Raw genomic sequence first — 17,811 nt, forward strand, 5'->3', positions numbered from 1 at the left:
ACTGCCAGCACAGAGCCCAATACAGGGCTCGAACCCATGAACCGCGAGATCATGACCAGAGTTGAAGTCAAGACTTGGACGCTTAACCGACTGAGCCACCCACGTGCCCCTGAAATTATTTAAAATAACAAGTTTGTTTTTTATTTAATTCTACTTCAAAGTACATTTCCCTCCTTGGAAGGAGAACAATCTGGTAGTGACAAGTTCTGCAGTGTTAACGAGGCCAACTGAGGGACAGGAGAGCTACAAGAGAAAATGGAGTCTTATGTACTACCTGCTACCAACTTAGAAAGAAATCGAGATCATCCAGTGGACAGGGGCGGAAGAAACATATGCTAATAACCACCGAAGCTGGGTGATGGGGATCATGTTTGAAAATTCCTCTAACAAAAAGGTTTTTAAAAATCATTATTCAACCCCAGCATCCGGCTTCCACACAGAGATGACCAGAGCTGTCCTTTCGAGCCAAACTGGTACTTCGTGTCAAGTCCTCCCTGCAGCCACAGCCAGGTCAACGTCCTGGCAGAAAGTCAGCCAAGGCTGACCCTTATGCAACTGCAGGACTTGAGTAAAGCCTTCGACCACAGCATCCTTCTGCCAGAGGGAGGCATAAAACACCAGCTAGGTTTCCTAGTCAACTTCCAAATCCACCCAGAGGACAACAGGCAACGAATGGAGGAAGGAACTGCGTCTGGTGGAGGAAAAAAACACCAGGCAGGACAAGCGCTACCCATCAAGGCCCTTTCCCAGAAAAAGCTGTTTCGGGAAGACTAGGCCACAGTAACAGGAGTCACCTAACATACTGTGACCTACCACCCTACGTAATCGTGTTCATAGTATCACACCAATCTGGACATGTCCCCAGCCTAGCGGCTCCCCAAGGAATGCAGGCACCAAGACCCCGGTGCTGAAAATGTCTCATGCTAATGACAGCCTCCCCGCTCCACACCCTCAGGGCTTTCATACTTGTACAGTCTTAGAACCTTAGAACTCCCCCTGGGAACCACCTCAGGGCTGCCTCGCATTTAGGCAAGGGGGTCCTACACCAGGAAATAGGGTCTCTGTCACCATCTTGAGGACTTGAACCTCCCAATCTTTGGGAAGAAAAGTAGCAGAGGAGGGGCGCATGGGTGACCCGGTCCGTTGAGCATCCAGCTCTTGATTCGGATTAGGTCATGATCTTGTGGTTCGTGGGCTCGAGCCCCACGTCGGGCTCCACACTGACAGCGCAGAGCCTGCTTGGGATGCTCTCTCTCTCTGGCCCTCCCCTGCTCACTCTGTCTCGCTCTCTCAAAATAAATGAATAAACTTGGGGCGCCTGGGTGGCGCAGTCGGTTAAGCCTCCGACTTCAGCCAGGTCACGATCTCGCGGTCCGTGAGTTCGAGCCCCGCGTCAGGCTCTGGGCTGATGGCTCAGAGCCTGGAGCCTGTTTCCGATTCTGTGTCTCCCTCTCTCTCTGCCCCTCCCCCGTTCATGCTCTGTCTCTCTCTGTCCCAAAAATAAATAAACGTTGAAAAAAAAAAATTTAAAAAAAAAATAAATAAATAAAAATAAAAAAAATAAATGAATAAACTTAAAAACAAAAAAAAGTATCAGAGGAGCCAGAATTACCACTACTACTGCTGCTGTTACCATGACTTATATAGTACTTACATGTGTAAGGTACTACTGTTAGCTTACTGAATCTCAAAATAACGTTTTACAGGTGAGGAAACACACACAGAGAGGTGACTGTCCGACATCACAAAGCTAATGGAATCAGAACTCAAACCCAGGTGGTTGGACTCCAGAGGCTACGTATTCTTAACCACTTCTCTATTCAACAGATTTGGAATCACCAGAAACAGAGTTGCTGTAAACAAAGGGCTTTATGAAACACAGCCCTTGTTTTGTGACTCGTCTAAGCCACTGTCATTCCAGATTTGTTTTCCTAAGAAAAAAACAGCTCACCGCCCTCCTACAATCCACATTTTCCATCAGATGTGGATCTGACGTGCCTCACTGCTCATCAACCTAGCCACACACTCGAGGTGCTAAGGTTGGTGCTGGCAAAAGCGGCTGCACGGCAGTGACCATCATGAATGACCTAAGCCCTGGGCAACAGAGAAAACACCCTCCTGAATCACCCTGGGCTCAAAGAGAAAAATCACAACAGCAGTTACAAACAAGGAGCAGAACACAGCAACAGGTATGAGTTTACCAGTAGAAAACTGTTGGGCAGTGTCTACTAAAGCTGAAATACAACTACTTGGTGAGCTAAGAGATATATACATACATACATACGTACACACACACACACACACACACACACACTCAATACATGCATATATGTGCCTTGCAAAATACATGTATAAGAATGTTCATAGCAGCTTTGTTCATGATGGTCCAACATTGGAAAGAGCCCAAATGTCTGCCAGCAGGAGAATAATCAAATAAACTGTGGTATAGTCATATAATAGGAACCTTCACCCCAATAAAAAAACCCAAACTAGTATTACCTGCAAAAGCATGTGTGACTCTCACAGATACAATGAGCCAGGCACAAGAAAATGTACTGTATGATTGCACTGATAAAAATTCAAGAATAGGCAAAACTAACAAGTAGCGACAGAAGTCAGAATAGTGGTTATCTCAGGCAAAGGGTTATTGATTGACAGGGACACAGGAATCTCCTGGGGCCCTAGAAATGTTCTGTATCTTGATCTGAGTAGCAATTACACAGATGTGAAAAGATGTAAACATTCACTGAACTATACCACTTAAGGTATGTGCACTTTTCCTTAAAAGAAAAAAATGTGAATACCCACAGGAAAAAAATCAAAGCCAAGTTTAAAGCACGAATGTTTTCATCATTCAACAAGACAAAAATAAATGCCCTATAAGCTTTCAACTCAAAAAGCCATAAATGACCAACTCACTGACTGAAAAAAAAAAAAAAATCTATGGCAACTAGTTGAAAAAAGTTAAAGTGAAAAATGAAAAAAACAAAAACAAAAAGGGATGCCTGGGTGGCTGTAGGCTGAGTGTCCAACTTCAGCTCAGGTCATGATCTCACGGTTCATGAGCTCGAGCCTCACATTGGCTTGCTGCTGTCAGCACGGAGCCTGCTTCAGATCCTGTGTCTCCCTCTCTCTGCCCCTCCCCTGTTCTCTCTCTCTATCTCTCTCTCTCTCTCAAAAATAAAGTAAACATTTTTAAAAATGGAAATTAGGGGTGCCTGGGTGGCTTTGTTGGTTGGCCATTCAACTCCTGATTTCGGCTAAGGTCATGATGTCACGGTTTGTGGGATTGAGCCCTGTGTCGAGCTCTGCGCTGGCAATGCGGAACTTGCTAGATTCTCTCCCTCTCCCTCTCTCTCTCTGTACCTCCCCTTGCCTGTTCTCTCTCAAAATAAATAGGTAAACTTTTCAAAATATTAGAAAACATGGTATAACTGAAAATCCAAGTAGTCCTATGAAAAATAAATTAAAAAACAGAAGTTAAAACAAAAATGTTTACGCTAGTCAAGAAAAAATTGGGAACAAATTTGAAAAAACTTTTAAGGGAGAAAAATTAGAAACATTTTTCTTTTAATTTTTCACATTTATTTTTGACAGACAATGCAAACAGGGGAGAGGCAGAGAGAGGGAGACACAGAATCTGAAGCAGGCCCTAGGCTCCGAGCTGTCAGCACAGAGCCCAATGCGGGCTCGAACCCATGAACCGTGAGCCCATGACCTGAGCCGAAGTTGGACGCTTAACCAACTGAGCCACCCAGGTGCCCCTAGAAACTTTTTTTTTTTTTTTACATTTATTCCGTTTTGAGAGACAGAGAGAGACAGTGTACAAGTGGGGGAGGGGCAGAAAGAGAGGGAGACCCAGAATCTGAAGCAGGCTCCAGGCTCCGAGCTGTCAGCACAGAGCCTGATGCAGGGCTTGAACCCACGAACTGTGAGATCAACACCTGAGCCGAAGTCAGACACTCAACTGACTGAGCCACCCAGGCACCCCACCTAGAAACATTTTTAAAATGAGAATGCTACTGGGGCACCTGGGTGGCTCAGTCAGGTGAGCATCTGACTTCAGCTCAGGTCATGATATTGTGGTCCATGAGTTTGAGCCCCACATCGGGCTCTGTGCTGACAGCTCAGAGCCTGGAGCCTGCTTCAGATTCTGTGTCTCCCTCTCTCTCTGCCCCTCTCCCACTCGTGCTGTCTCTCTCTCTCTCTCAAATATAAACATTAAAAATTTTTTTAATAAATAAATAATAAAATGAGGACGCTACTTAAAATCTTCACACTAATAAATCTGAAAAATCTCATGAAACAATTTTTCTCAGAAAATAATGAATTAACAAAACTGATGCAAGATGAACCAGAAAAGCTGAACAAACCAATCATTATGGGGTAAGAAACTGAAAAAGTCATCAAAGAATTATTTCAGAGAAAGCAGCCAGACCTAGTTGGTTTTACGGGTGAGCTCTTTCCTGCATTCATGGAACAGATAATTCCCAAGTTATAGAGTCTGTTCCCGAAGTTGGAAAGAGCTTTAATTTACTTTATAAAATTAGCTAAGCCTCAATTCCAAAGCTGACAAAAATAGTACAAACTACAGACAAATGCCACTTGTGAATATAAGTGGAAAACCCCCAAATAAAATACTAACAAACAATTCTTAACAAAAGTTTCAAAAAATAATCAAACATGAGCAACAGGGTGTATTCAAGAAATTTTAAGATTGTTACTATTAGGGGGGCGCCTGGGTGGCGCAGTCGGTTAAGCGTCCGACTTCAGCCAGGTCACGATCTCGCGGTCCGTGAGTTCGAGCCCCGCGTCGGGCTCTGGGCTGATGGCTCGGAGCCTGGAGCCTGTTTCCGATTCTGTGTCTCCCTCTCTCTCTGCCCCTCCCCCGTTCATGCTCTGTCTCTCTCTGTCCCAAAAATAAATAAAAACGTTGAAAAAAAAAATTAAAAAAAAAAAAAAAAAAAAAAAAAGATTGTTACTATTAGGAAATCAATACAAGAAACAGAAAGAAGAAAAATCATTTAACTATCCCAACAGTTACTTAAAAGATATCTGACAACAATTCAACAACAAAAAAAACAATGATTAATTATTAATTAAACTGAGAAAAAAAAAAAAAAAGAGCTTACTAACATCCAACTTTACATCCAGAGAAGAGTCATTAGAAGCATGGTTATGAAAAGGCGAGATGTCCACTCCATCACCACTAAAAGAGGAAGCTGTATGCAAAGCAACTAACAAGAAAAAAAAAAGCATAATTATCTCCTAATATGAGCAAAATTATCAATCTTAGAAATCACATCAAAGTCTACCAAGAAAACCCAAAAGAAGCTATTGAAAACATATACTAAGAATTCAGCTATTGAATGATTATGAAAAAAAAAAAAAACAAAACAAAACCCACACATGCAGAAACTAATAGTCGTATACAAACAACACTAAGTTAGGAGACCTAATAGGAAAAGATCCCACTGAAAATAAAATCGAAAGGGTTTTTTAAATTTAGAAGTCTGGGGAGCCTGGATGGCTCAGTCAGTTAAGCTTCTGACTTCGGCTCAGGTCATGATCTCACGGTTTGTGAGCTCGAGCCCTGCATCTGGCCCTGCACTGACAGCTCAGAACCTGCAGCTTGCTTCAGATTCTAGGTCTCCCTCTCTTTCTGCCCCTCCCCCACTCGCACTCTGTCTTTGTCTCCCAAAGATAAACGTTAAAAAAAATTTTTTTTTTAATTTAGAAGAGTCTATCTAAAGATAACTTCAAAATGATCTGAGTGAATTTAGAGACACTCTATGTTCCTGGGTAGGAATTATAGGTATAGAAATTCTCCACAAAGGAACTTTACATAGGATGGAGTTCCAATAAAATCTGAAGGGATCTGAGGGGAAGAAAGTAGGAAGAAGAGGAGAACCTGACAAAATAATTAAAGTTCAGGTAGTGTTGGGGCACCTGGGTGGCTCATTTGGTTAAGTGTCCCCCTCTTGGTTTTGGCTCAGATTGTGATCTCATGGTTCATGAGTTCGAGCCCCTGGTCAGGCTCTGCACTGACAGTGCGGAGCCTACTTGGGATTCTCTCTCCCTCCCCCCCCCCCTCTCCCTCCGCCCTTTCCTCTCTCGCTTGCTCTCAAATTAAATAAATAAACTTTAAAAATAAATAAATAAATTTCAGGTGGTACTGTCATATATGCAAAGAAAAGAGGGAAGAAGATTTTGAAAAGGAGAGAAATTCAAATAGTCAGATATTAAAACATGGTAATATTACAACAGTTAAGACAGTGATTGTAAAAGGCTAATAAAACAACAGATGAAATGGAAAATCCCCCAACAGGCCCAAGTGTGTATGTATATATATGTAGACATTTTTTAATATAAGCTGAAGATAAACAACCCAAATCATTGGGGATAATAATCACAGATGGGTTATTCAATAAGTAGTGCTAAATCAATCAGTTAACTATTTGGGAAAAATTAAATTAGATCCTGGGGCACCTGGGTGGCTCAGTTAGTTGGGATCTGACTCTTGGTTTCAGCTCAGGTCATGATCTCCTGCGTTCAAGCCCCAAGTCAGGCTGGCAGCGTGGAGCCTGCTTGGGATTTTCTCAATATCTCTCCCCTCCCCTCCCCTCTCCTCCCCTCCCCTCCCCTCCCCTTCCCTCCCCTCCCCTCTTGTCTTCTCTCTCTCTCCCCCTCTCTCTCTCTGCCCCTCCCCCACTCACAATATCTGTTTCTCTCAAAAATAAACACTCAAAAAGTAAAATAAAATTAGATCCCTATTCACACTGCACACAAAAATAAAATCACTTAAAGAATTAAATGTAAAAAACAAATCACAATGAACTAGTAAAAACTAGAGGTGACTATTTACCTGATCTCAGAATGGGAGAAAGCCTTTCATAAAGGAAAAGGCTACAAATACAAAGGGTGACAGATTCAACTACAAGTTTAAAACATCTCTTTGGAAAATAGGGAAAAAAAAATCTACAAAACTAAAATGCAAATGAAAAACTGGAAAGATATTTACAAATTATAAGACAAAGAGTAACAGCCTTAACATATAAAACACCTTCAAAACTAAAAGACAAAAATGCACCCTTTGATATAAAAATGAACAAAGGACGTTACTAAGGCAATAAACACACTCTAAAGATATTCAATCCCCTTCAATAAATCACAGAATCATATAGGTAGAGTGATATCAGGGGAACTTCAGAGACATAACAAGAAATTCAATGAGGAGACCTTGTCCGAATTCAGGTTCAAGCAAACCAACTTGAAAATGACACTTAGAGGGGCGTCTGGGTGGCTCAGTCGGTTGAATTTCTGACTTTGGCTCAGGTCATGATCTCACGATCTGTGGGTTTGAGCCCCATGTCAGGCTCTGTGCTGACAGCTCAGAGCCCAGAGCCCGCTTCAGATTCTGTGTCTCCCTCTCTCTCTAACCCTCCCCCACTAGCATTCTGTCCCTCTCTCTCAAAAATAAAATAAAAACATTAAAAAAAACAGAAAAGAAAAAAGAAAATGACACTTAGAGATAAACAGGTGAAATTGAACAGGTACTGCGCATCAGGTGATCGATCATAAGGAATTCATGTCAACATTGCAAGGTGTGATAATAGTATGGTAATCACAGACAAAAATATCCTTTCTGTTTCCTCTCTGGGCTCAGCCCTAATTTGCAGAGTCACGGCTAAACGCACCAAGAAGGTCAGAATCCTCGGTAAATGGAGGACCTGTGATGGTGCCTCCCACAGGAAAAGGGTGAAGAAGATTGAAATAAGCCAGCACGCCGAGTGCTGTGGCAAAACCAAGATGAAAAGATGAGCTGTGGGGATCTGGCACTGTGGTTCGTACATGAAAACGGAAGCCGGTGACCTGCAAGAGGGCTTCCACCGTCACAGCAGAGTCGGTCGTCAGAAGCCTGAAGGTGCTGAAAGAGCAGTAGAAGCTCCACCTCTTCAAACACTACTAGTCTACGATAAATGGGTTCACGTATGTAACACGATAGAATAACAAAGAAGGAAAATATCCTCGTGTTTTACGAGAGGCAGGCTGAAGAATCTAAAATATAACGCTGGAACATCTCTAATTTACTTTGAAATACTACAACCAAAAAGAGAAATAGATGAAGCAAATGTGGTATACCGTTAATTATCAAACAGGCAAAAACAATATACGTGTGTGTGTGTGTGCGCATGCGTGTATGTATATTTTTTTAATCAAGCCAATAAAGGCCAAGATGCAACAGAAACTAGCAATCTTGGCCACTGCTGATGGGAGGGTAAACTGGCAGAACTTTTCTGGAGAGTAATTTTGCAATGTGTCAAATGTCACAAATATGTGAAAAATGTTTAAACCCTGCAAATCCATCTTCAATAATTTTTTTTTTTTTTTTTAACAGACAGAGTGAGAGAGAGCCAGGGAGAAGGACAGAGGGAGACAAAGAAAGAATCTTAAGCAGACTCCACGCTCCGTGCAGAGTCCAATGCGGGACTCGATCCCGTGACCCTGGGATCATGACCTGAGCCAAAATCAGGAGTCGGACGCTCAATGAAATGAACCACCCAGCCACCCTCCTCTTCAGTAATTTATGACAAGTAAACTATCAGCAATGGACACAAAGATTTATATATATATATATATATATATATATATATATACACACACATGTATTTACCATAGCATTATTTATGACTGTAAGATACTTAAAACTACCCCAGTATCCAAACTTAAATTTCCACACAACCACCTGAGAAACTACTACTAGGCAGTCATCAAAAAGTACATTTTGGAAGAATAATTAAAGCTTCCATATCAATATATTTTACGGTATAGCAGCTATGGAAAACAGTATACCGGTTCCTCAAAAAATTAAACAAAGAATTACCATATGACGCATCAATTCTGCCTCTCAGGCACAGATCCAAAAGAACTGAAAGCAGGAACTTGAACAGGTATTTGTACGCTCGGATTCATAACAGCACCATTTACAACAGGCAAAAGGTGGGAGCAGCCCAAGTGTTTCTGGACAGGTGGATGGATAACAAAACGTGGTATGCACATAGGACAGAATATTATATGGCCTTAATAAGAAGGGAGATTCCAATACATGCTACAGCCTGGAGGTGCCTTGAGGACCTTATGCCAAGTACAGTAAACCAGATATAAAAGGGCAAATACTGTATGATTTCACCCAATTGAGGTAGCTAGTCAGATGCATAGAAAAAGTAGAACTGAAAAAAAAAAAAAGAAAAGAAAAAGTAGAACTGTGGGCGGGGTGGAGGGAAGAGGAGAAATGAACTGTGCAGTGGGTAGAGAGTTTGAGTTTAAAGTTCTGAAGATGAGGCACCTGGGTGGCTCAGTCGGTTAAGTGTCTGACTTCGGCTCAGGTCACGATCTCACAGTTCAAGGGTTCAAGCCCCTTAGTGGGCTCTCTGCTCTCAGCGCAGAGCCTGCTTCAGATCCTCTGTCTCCCTCTCTCTCTCTGCCCCTCCCCTGCTCATGCGTGCATGTATGCACTCTCTCTCTGTCAAAAATAAACATTTATAAACAAACTTCTGAAAATGAATGGCAGTGATGCTTGCATAACAAGCGTGTACTCAATTGCCACTACACGGCACACTTACGAATGGTTAAGACGGTAAATTTTATGTTACATGCCTTTCATCACAATTAGAAAAAAATAAGTAAGTAAATAAAGATCTACTGAGGGGCACCTGACTGGCTCAGTCAGAAGAGCATGCGGCTCTTGATCCTGCGGTCATAGGTTTGAGCCCCACGTTGAGTATAGAGATTACAAAAAAATAATAATAATAAACAACTTTAGAACAAAAAAAAGGGGCACCTGGGTGGCTCAGTCAGTTGGGTGTCTGACTTTGGCTCAGGTCATGATTTCATGGTTCTTGAGTTCGAGCCCCACGTCGGGCTCTGTACTGATAGCATGGAAACTGCTTGGGATCCTCTCTCTACCTCTCTCTGTCCCCCTCCCCTGCTAGCACACACATGCACTCTTCCTCTCTCAAAAACAAACATTAAAAAAATGTTTAAATAAAAAAAGATATACTAATACATTTTAAAGAGAAAAAATGTAAAATAATATGTTGTAAAATAATATGTTTTTGTATGGTCACGATTTTGTTTCACGGATGTCTTAAATATATACATGTGCAACAGGAAAAAAGGCTCAGAAAAATACATATCAAAATGTTAGCAATTATCACTAAGCACTGTGGTTTACAGGAGAATTTTATTTTCTTTGTACGTCTGTGCGCTTGTGTGTAATTTCCAGTTTTGCTACAATTACTTTTACAATCAAAAGCAAAGGTATGTTGACGGAACAAATGAAGAAGAAAAGAAAGGACACTCATTGGCTGCTGATCCTAACGTGACAATGTCCACAAGTGTATCTCCAAAAGACATGATAAATATAACCCTCCTCGATAATCAAATTATAAAAGGCAGGCTAGAGTTTGAGAAAATAAAGACAGACTCAGAAGAGAAACCATCAGGGAGCTCCCTGCAGAACTAAAATAGAGGCGTATTCCTGGTTTTAAGCAATTTCTGAAGCTGCGGCAGGCTCCCCACATCTCTGGGTGCCCGGCAGAAAGGGAAAGACCAGGGGAACCTCAAACACCACTCGAGCGGCCTGTCAGAAAGAAAAGACTTTTGAATCCACACAGCGCTCACCCGGGACTCAACACTCCCCACCCCCACATCCCTCTTAAGCTAACTCCACTTTCAGAAAATATTTTCTAGACAGCAGACATCAAAAGAAAAAGGAGCCTTTCTTTCCATGGCGTTCCCTCCCCACATATGGTACCGCTCTCAATAGAGGCTTTATGAGGGAGGGTCCAGATACCACAGCCACGGGTTATACCACTGACCACAAGCAGCAATAAATAGACGTTAGGGTTTAGATTTCCATGCAGCAGAGGCACCCTGAATAATTAAGACACAGCTTCCAGCACATTCCAATATCCAGTAAACGTTCACTGAGTGCCTACTAAGCACAAGGCACTACGTGTAACACAATTCCCCCCTCCACACAAACACACAAACACACAAACACACGCAGCTTCTTTGTTCCATTCAAGGACTCAGACTAGGAAAGTAATGATTTGGGGTGCAGGCATTTGACAGTTTGATTCAAAATGTCACATGTCTCCGGGATTGGGAAAAGAGAGTCAGAGGCAGAGGGAAAGCATTCATCCTTGAGAAAGGATCAAGGCGACACATCACTGCATCCCAGCGCTAGAGCCCGAGGACAAAACAGGCTGAATCCCACAGTGAAGGCAGAAAAGAAGAGCTCTCGCCTTCCTAAAACTCCACGGGCAGCGTCTATGGGGAACAGAGTCCCCGCAGCCCCTGGTCCTGGAGGAAACCGCATCACCGGGTCTGTCCGTGGTGTGTGAGAGAAATCCAAGCCTTCTGAATTCTTCTCCCACCCCCCACAGATGAATCATGTCGGCCACCCCATCATCATACGTACTTTTGCCCCCATTGTTCTTCAGGACATTGGAGAGGTTGACAGAGGCGGTGCCTAGCAGCTCATTTCTCAAAGTATGGCAGCTCCAAACCTTCAAATCTAAATGACTCTGGGCCGTGACATTCCTGGAAAACAAATACTTGATTCATCACATCCAAGCATACTGGTCACTCCTACAGCTGAGAAGAAAACAGATCAACTATACTGCTGACATCTTGGCGGGGGGGACCTCAAACAGGAAGACGTTCACGTACACCCTTTCCCCCACAAAGCTGGCCCTGTAACCATCTAGCTAATAATGAGTGCTCTGTGAGCTCAATGATGTAGAAACACCTGAAGAGAGGCGCCTTGGGTACCAAAGGCAGAAGAGTTTGAGGCCTCACAGGAAACCTGGATCTCCCACAACCCCCTTGGAGAGCCTTCTCTCTTTCTCCCATGTTACTGAGAAGAGAAGGGACTTTCTCTTACAAAATGATGATCTCATTCCAGAGAAGCTCCGAGCTCCCAATTCGCTTCCCAGTCTTCTTGGTCTCACTGGGGAGTCCATCCACTGCCACCTCCACAAATGAGTTAATTCGAGGTTGACGATTATGCACCTTGGGCTTTGCTGACACCACTGGACAGGAAAGAAAAGTCAAAGATGAGTCAGAGGGCTCCCAGCTGCCCCCCTGTGGCAGATGTTCTTGCTCTTTTCTGCTGTTACGTTTAAAAAGTAAGTTTTGGTTTCTTTCTGATGCTCAACAAATTTTTTTTTTAAAAATGAAGCTTAAGAAAAGAAGCACTCCTAACCTGAAAACTCTGGGATAATTATCATTAAGATGTTGGCAAATCCAGACTTTCATCTCTTACGCCCCCAATTCTTTAAGAATTCTTCTCAATTTTAAATGGCTGCAATACGAGCCCATTGTACAGACGTGCCACAATTTAGTTAACTATTCTTTCAATGCTGAAAAGACTACTTTCAATTTTTCACTCTGGGAAAATCATCATGAATATACAGATTTGCATGCATTTCCTCCAAATGATCTGAATATTTTTTAAAGTTCCCAAAACAGTTTAATTCCTTTGCCAAAAGGATAAACCCACGTAGATGAATATATTCATTTCACCACCATAGCATTGAGTATTAAGGGTTTTTTTGTTTTTTGCTTTTTGCAAATCAGATAGATTAAAAAAAACATATAAATTACGTAAAATTTAATGAGCACTTGTTACAGACACGATGCTGTGCACACGTCATCTAACTCCATCCTTTAAACAAACCCATGGGGCAGGGAATATATCACCACCCCCATCTCAACCAAGAGGAAGCAGGCTTGGGGAAGTTAGGTCATTGCCCCAGAAAACATAGCCAGGGAGCTTCAAACCAGGATGTGCACCCAGGCAACCTGACACCACACCATGCTATACATCGTTACCAGATTCTGCGTATCTGTTCTACTGCTGTTCTTCGATTACTAGTGAGGGTCAATGTTTTTTCTATGTGCTTGTCAGCCATCTGCATTTCCTTTTCTATTTGTATCCTTGATGTGGCAGCATTTCTGATGTTTATTTGGTAGCAGCAAGCCAGGCTAAACAAGTATCCATACACCCAGGGCCAGACAGGTGTCTCTTATGGCACACATCAGCCACAATGGAAACTCCAGGTCACTGGGATGGAACACATCTAAGATGTCCTCTATCCCATGCCCCAAATCAGAGCATAGGACTGGCATTTCTTACCTATGATGGCAAGACTGAGCTCCCCTCCATCAAGATTCCCTTACAGAGTCCTGTAAGGGTCCACAACTTGACAAAGGACAAACCTAACTCTGGATTCTTTTAACAATGCCTGTCTTCTCCCGGCCCAAAAGAACAGGAGAGAGCAAGACAAACAACAACAAAAGCAAAAGCTGTGGCTAAGATTCAGAAGCAACAAGGGATGGTACTGGGAAAAAACAGGTTGTGGTGGCGGGAAATGTGGTCCAGAGTAGAAAACCGAAATACTTTTCACACAGACCAAGGTTAACTGAGGCCACCTAGTGGTGTGAGCATAGCTCTGCACCCAGACCCTTAAGGTGGTGGAGCAGGGGGCCGACTAGTTATAATTCTAGTCCTATTATTTTGAGCTGGACAGTTTCTTTGAAATCAACAAGTTCAAGCCCTTTGTTTAAAAGTTGTCCAACTAAGGTTGAGGGGAAATAACATATCCAAAATCACGGAGTCCGAGGCAAAAGCTAAGCTGGGAACCAAGTCTCCCAGCTCCCGGCCAATTCTCTGAACTCTGCCATGGTGTTTCCTTTTTTGCCCCTCTAGTTTTTTCCCTAAGTATTTTTTTTTGTTTGTTTTGTTTTTGTTTTGTTTTTGGTCTTCAAAAATACCAAGAATTCCTATAAACCCTTCACCTAAGGGTCACCAAATATTAACTTTTCACTATATTTGCTTTATTATTCTTTCTCTCCCCCGACTGCCTCTCGTACACATTCACATTTGTTTTTGAAACTTTGAGAGTGAGTTTCAGATGCTGTGCCCCCTTTCTTCTAAATACTTCAGTGCATATTTCCAAGAACAAAGACATTTTCTGACAATACCACAGTATAATTATCAACATGGCGAAATTTAACATCCTTTAAAACTATGATCTAATGTACAGACTTTATTTAAATTTTGTTAAATGTCCTATCAATGTCCATTATAGCAAAAGAGAAAAGAAACTTTTTTTTCCCCCTGGTCCGTCCAGGACCCAATCTCGGATCACATATTGGTAGTTTTATCTTGAAGTTTTCAGTTTCCAGAAAAGGTGAAAGAATAGGACAACTAATACTTATATACTGTGCAGCAACTGCCATCTGGCCACCTTTGCTTCTTTCTCTTTCTATGTGTGTGCCTGTGTCAGTGCTATTCAAGAAAATATCAGTGATAAGGGGCACCTGGGTGACCCAGTGGGTTGAGTGTCCAACTTCGGCTCAGGTCACGATCTCATGGTTTAGGAGTTCAAGCCCGACATGGGGCTCTCTGCTGTTAGCGCAGAGCCTGCTTCAGATCCTCTGTCTCCCTCTCTCTCTGCTCCTCCCCCACTCGTGCTCGCTCTCTCTCTCAAAACTAAATAAATAAACATTAAAAAAAAAAATCTTCAATGATAAGCAAAAAGTTCTATGCCAGCACAGTCCAATGCAATGCCATGAGATACATGTGGCTACGAAGCCATTAACATGGCTAGTATGACTGAGGATTTGCATTTTAAATTTAACTTTAATCAATGTAAAAATTTCTATGTGGCTGTAGTGGCTATCTTATTGGACAGCACGGGATATAGACATGTGATGTCTATGTCTATATATGTGCATGAGTGTGCATATACCCACAAACTTTTTTGGTAAACCACTTGAAAGTAAGTTGTAGACATCAAGACTGATCAGCCCTAAATACGTCCAGAACGCAATTCATACAAGTAAGGATGTTCTATATGCTGTACACCTGAAACGAACAGAACACAGTAGGTTAACTATACTTCAATTAAAAAAAAAATAATAATAAGGAGGGTCTCCTGGCTGGCTCAGTTGGTAGAACATGCAACCCCTGACCTCAAGGTCATGAGTTTGAGCCCCATGCTGGGCATAGGAAAGAGAAAAAGACATTCTCCCACCTAACCACACCACCATTATTACACCTTAACAAATTTAGTCACTCCTATCATTTGATACTCGTTACATATCCGAATTTCCCCAACTGTTCCAAACATGTTGTTAGAGCTGGTTTCCCCCAATCCAGGATCCAACTGAGATGAGCAAATTGCATTTGGTCGCTGGCTCCTTAATCTTTTAAAATCTACAGTGCTCCCCCTTCTTTGTCCATGACAATGCTTTTTAAAGACTTCCACCAGCTCTCTCATTGAATGCACCAAAGCCTGTATTTCTTAAATTGTTTTCCTCGTGGTGAGATTCACATTGAACATTTTTGTCAAGAATACTACACAGGTTACACTGCAAACTTCTCACCATGCACACTAGGTTGTCCTCCTATTGTGGATGCTAAGTTTGATCCCTTGGTTAATGTGGGGTCTGTCAGGTGACTCCACTGTAAAGATACATTTTCCCCTTTGTAACATATAATTAAGCAGGGGGGTGATATTTTGAATGTTTCTTTTTTTAATGTTTATTTTTTATTTTTGAGAGAGACAGAGAATGAACCGGAGAGGGGCAGAGAGAGGGGGACAGAGGATCCAAAGCAGGCTCAATGCTGATAGCAGTGAGCCCGACGTGGCGTTCGATCTCACCAACCACAAGATCATGACCTATGCCAAAGTTGGGCACTCAACCAACTGAGCCACCCAGTTGCCTCTGAATGTCTCTTGTTCTTAAAACACAAGCCAAAATAAAGGTCTCAACATACGAGCAGGTTTATCTGGAAAATTTATTTACTGCTCAATGAAATATAAATGCCAATTTCACATCTTCACATGGGATTTAGCCTTTAAAGTTAACAAGTAAGGGGGGAAAATCACACATGGCCAAAATTATACCCTTGAAAAGCTCTCAGGAAGGCACAAAATAGAGTCTGATAGATGGTCTTTCTGTAGATTCCCAAAGGCCAGTTGAAGCCATGTTGTGCTATTTTTTAGTATTTAGTTTCTCAGTGCTTCTTAAGTTAAATATCAGATAAAATAGGTTGCTTATGTTTAAGGGCCTTGATATGTTTTTAAAATGTATCTTAAAACTCTAGGACTGCATTACAGAGAGGCACAAGGGAGGGAACAGCATAGTCACATCTCCCAAATTACACTAGAGGCTCTATCAGTGAAACACAACAGAGGAGGAACCACCCACACCATTTATTTTGTCATTTCTCTTTTTCTTTTTCTCCCTAACCATTTGCCTAAGTGGCATTATAGACTCCCTATAGGTTAAATGCACATATAACGCGATGCACCTGTATTATCAAGTTAGCTCTTTCCACACAAGCAAAAAATTTCACAATGAGGAAAGGCAAACAGAGAAACCTTTACAAGTCACTATGTGTTCCTGAATAATAAGGCCCCCAATACAGGGACTTCATTATGTCACCAGGCTCCATGGACATACTTCTGTTTTAATCTAGGCTTGCTAATTACTAGACAAGGTAGTAAAAGCTAAAGTTGCAAGTTCAAAGCTCTATCAAGTTCACTCTAACGCTTCTCCCCCCTCCAAAGACCTAGAACAGCCATGGAGACATCAAGAAAAATGATGAAAATGTATCAAGACTTTTTTTTTTTAATCCATAAGTAAATAAGAAACAGGCAGAGGACATGAACACACAATCCACAGAAAAGGAAATACAAGTTTCCCTTAAATATATGGTAAGATGCTAAACATCATTTATAACTTAAAGAAATGTGAAATAAAACTATGCTGACAAAGTTATTTTTACCAATCAGACTGGCAAAGAGAAAAAAGGTCTGACAACACATTGTGTTGGTAAAGATGTAGGGAAATAGCCACTCTCATCCACTGCTAGAAGAATATTCCTTCCAAGGAAGGTAACACGGCTCTCAAAATCACAAAACTACATCCCCTTTGATATGTCTGTATGTGTAATACTACCACAAGAAACTGGTAATGTTAGTTTCCTCCAATCAGGGGCACTGAGGAGCCGGAGGAAAGGAAACAATTTTAAAGTATGTGAATAGATTAAATAAATGAGTAACATTTACATATCAAAAATAATCATTAAAAAAATGATGACACAATTTTGCCTCCAAATGACTGTGCCTCTCAGAGGCCTGAGTGCTGATACCGAGTGCTGTTTCGCCCGTCCCCAGGCATCTCCCAGGGCTCTTCTGCAGACCTAAGGCTACCAAAGCTACATTCTGTCATTCAAGCAATATTCACTGGCAACCCAATATGTTTCCAGCACTGTTCCAATCACTGCGGTATCAGAAGTAACCAAGACAGACAAATATCCCTGTGTTTGTGGTGTTTATATTCTATTGAAGGAGACAGTTAACGAAGGAAATAAATATATGTACTGTGTTAAATGGTGACAAAGCTAAGAAGAGAAATCTACAGTAGTGAAGAGGACAGATATGAGGGAGGTGGGGGAGGGGGAGGCTGCATCTGGGGGAATCAGGAAGGCCTTTTGAAGAAGGTGACTTTTGAGTAAAGACCTACAGGGGCACTTGGGTGGCTCAGATGGTTAAGCGTCTGACTCCTGGTTTTCGGCTCAGGTCTTGACCTCACGGTTTCATGGGCTCGAGCCCTACATCAGGCTCCATGCTGACAGCGTGGAGTCTGCTTGGGATTCTCTGTCTTCCAATCTCTCTCTGCCCCTCCCCCAGGCGTGCTGTCTCTGTCTCTCTCAAAAATAAACTTAAA

At 42.0% G+C, this 17,811-nt stretch overlaps 1 protein-coding gene across 1 annotated transcript in view; it reads right to left on the bottom strand.

Annotated features, from left to right (window-relative positions):
- Positions 1-17,811, bottom strand: part of WWP2 (WW domain containing E3 ubiquitin protein ligase 2) — a 149,408-nt gene that overhangs the window by 104,876 nt on the left and 26,721 nt on the right. The window contains exons 3-4 of the mRNA XM_086689042.1: positions 11,951-12,098; positions 11,486-11,607 (exon numbers count right to left, since the gene is read on the bottom strand). Coding sequence (XP_086545168.1) covers positions 11,486-11,607; positions 11,951-12,098 — 270 coding nt within the window. The remainder of the gene's footprint in view (positions 1-11,485; positions 11,608-11,950; positions 12,099-17,811) is intronic.

Source organism: Puma concolor, chromosome E2 (genome assembly GCF_028749965.1).
Source record: "Puma concolor isolate L17-30 chromosome E2, mPumCon1.1.hap2, whole genome shotgun sequence".
NCBI lineage: Eukaryota > Metazoa > Chordata > Mammalia > Carnivora > Felidae > Puma > Puma concolor.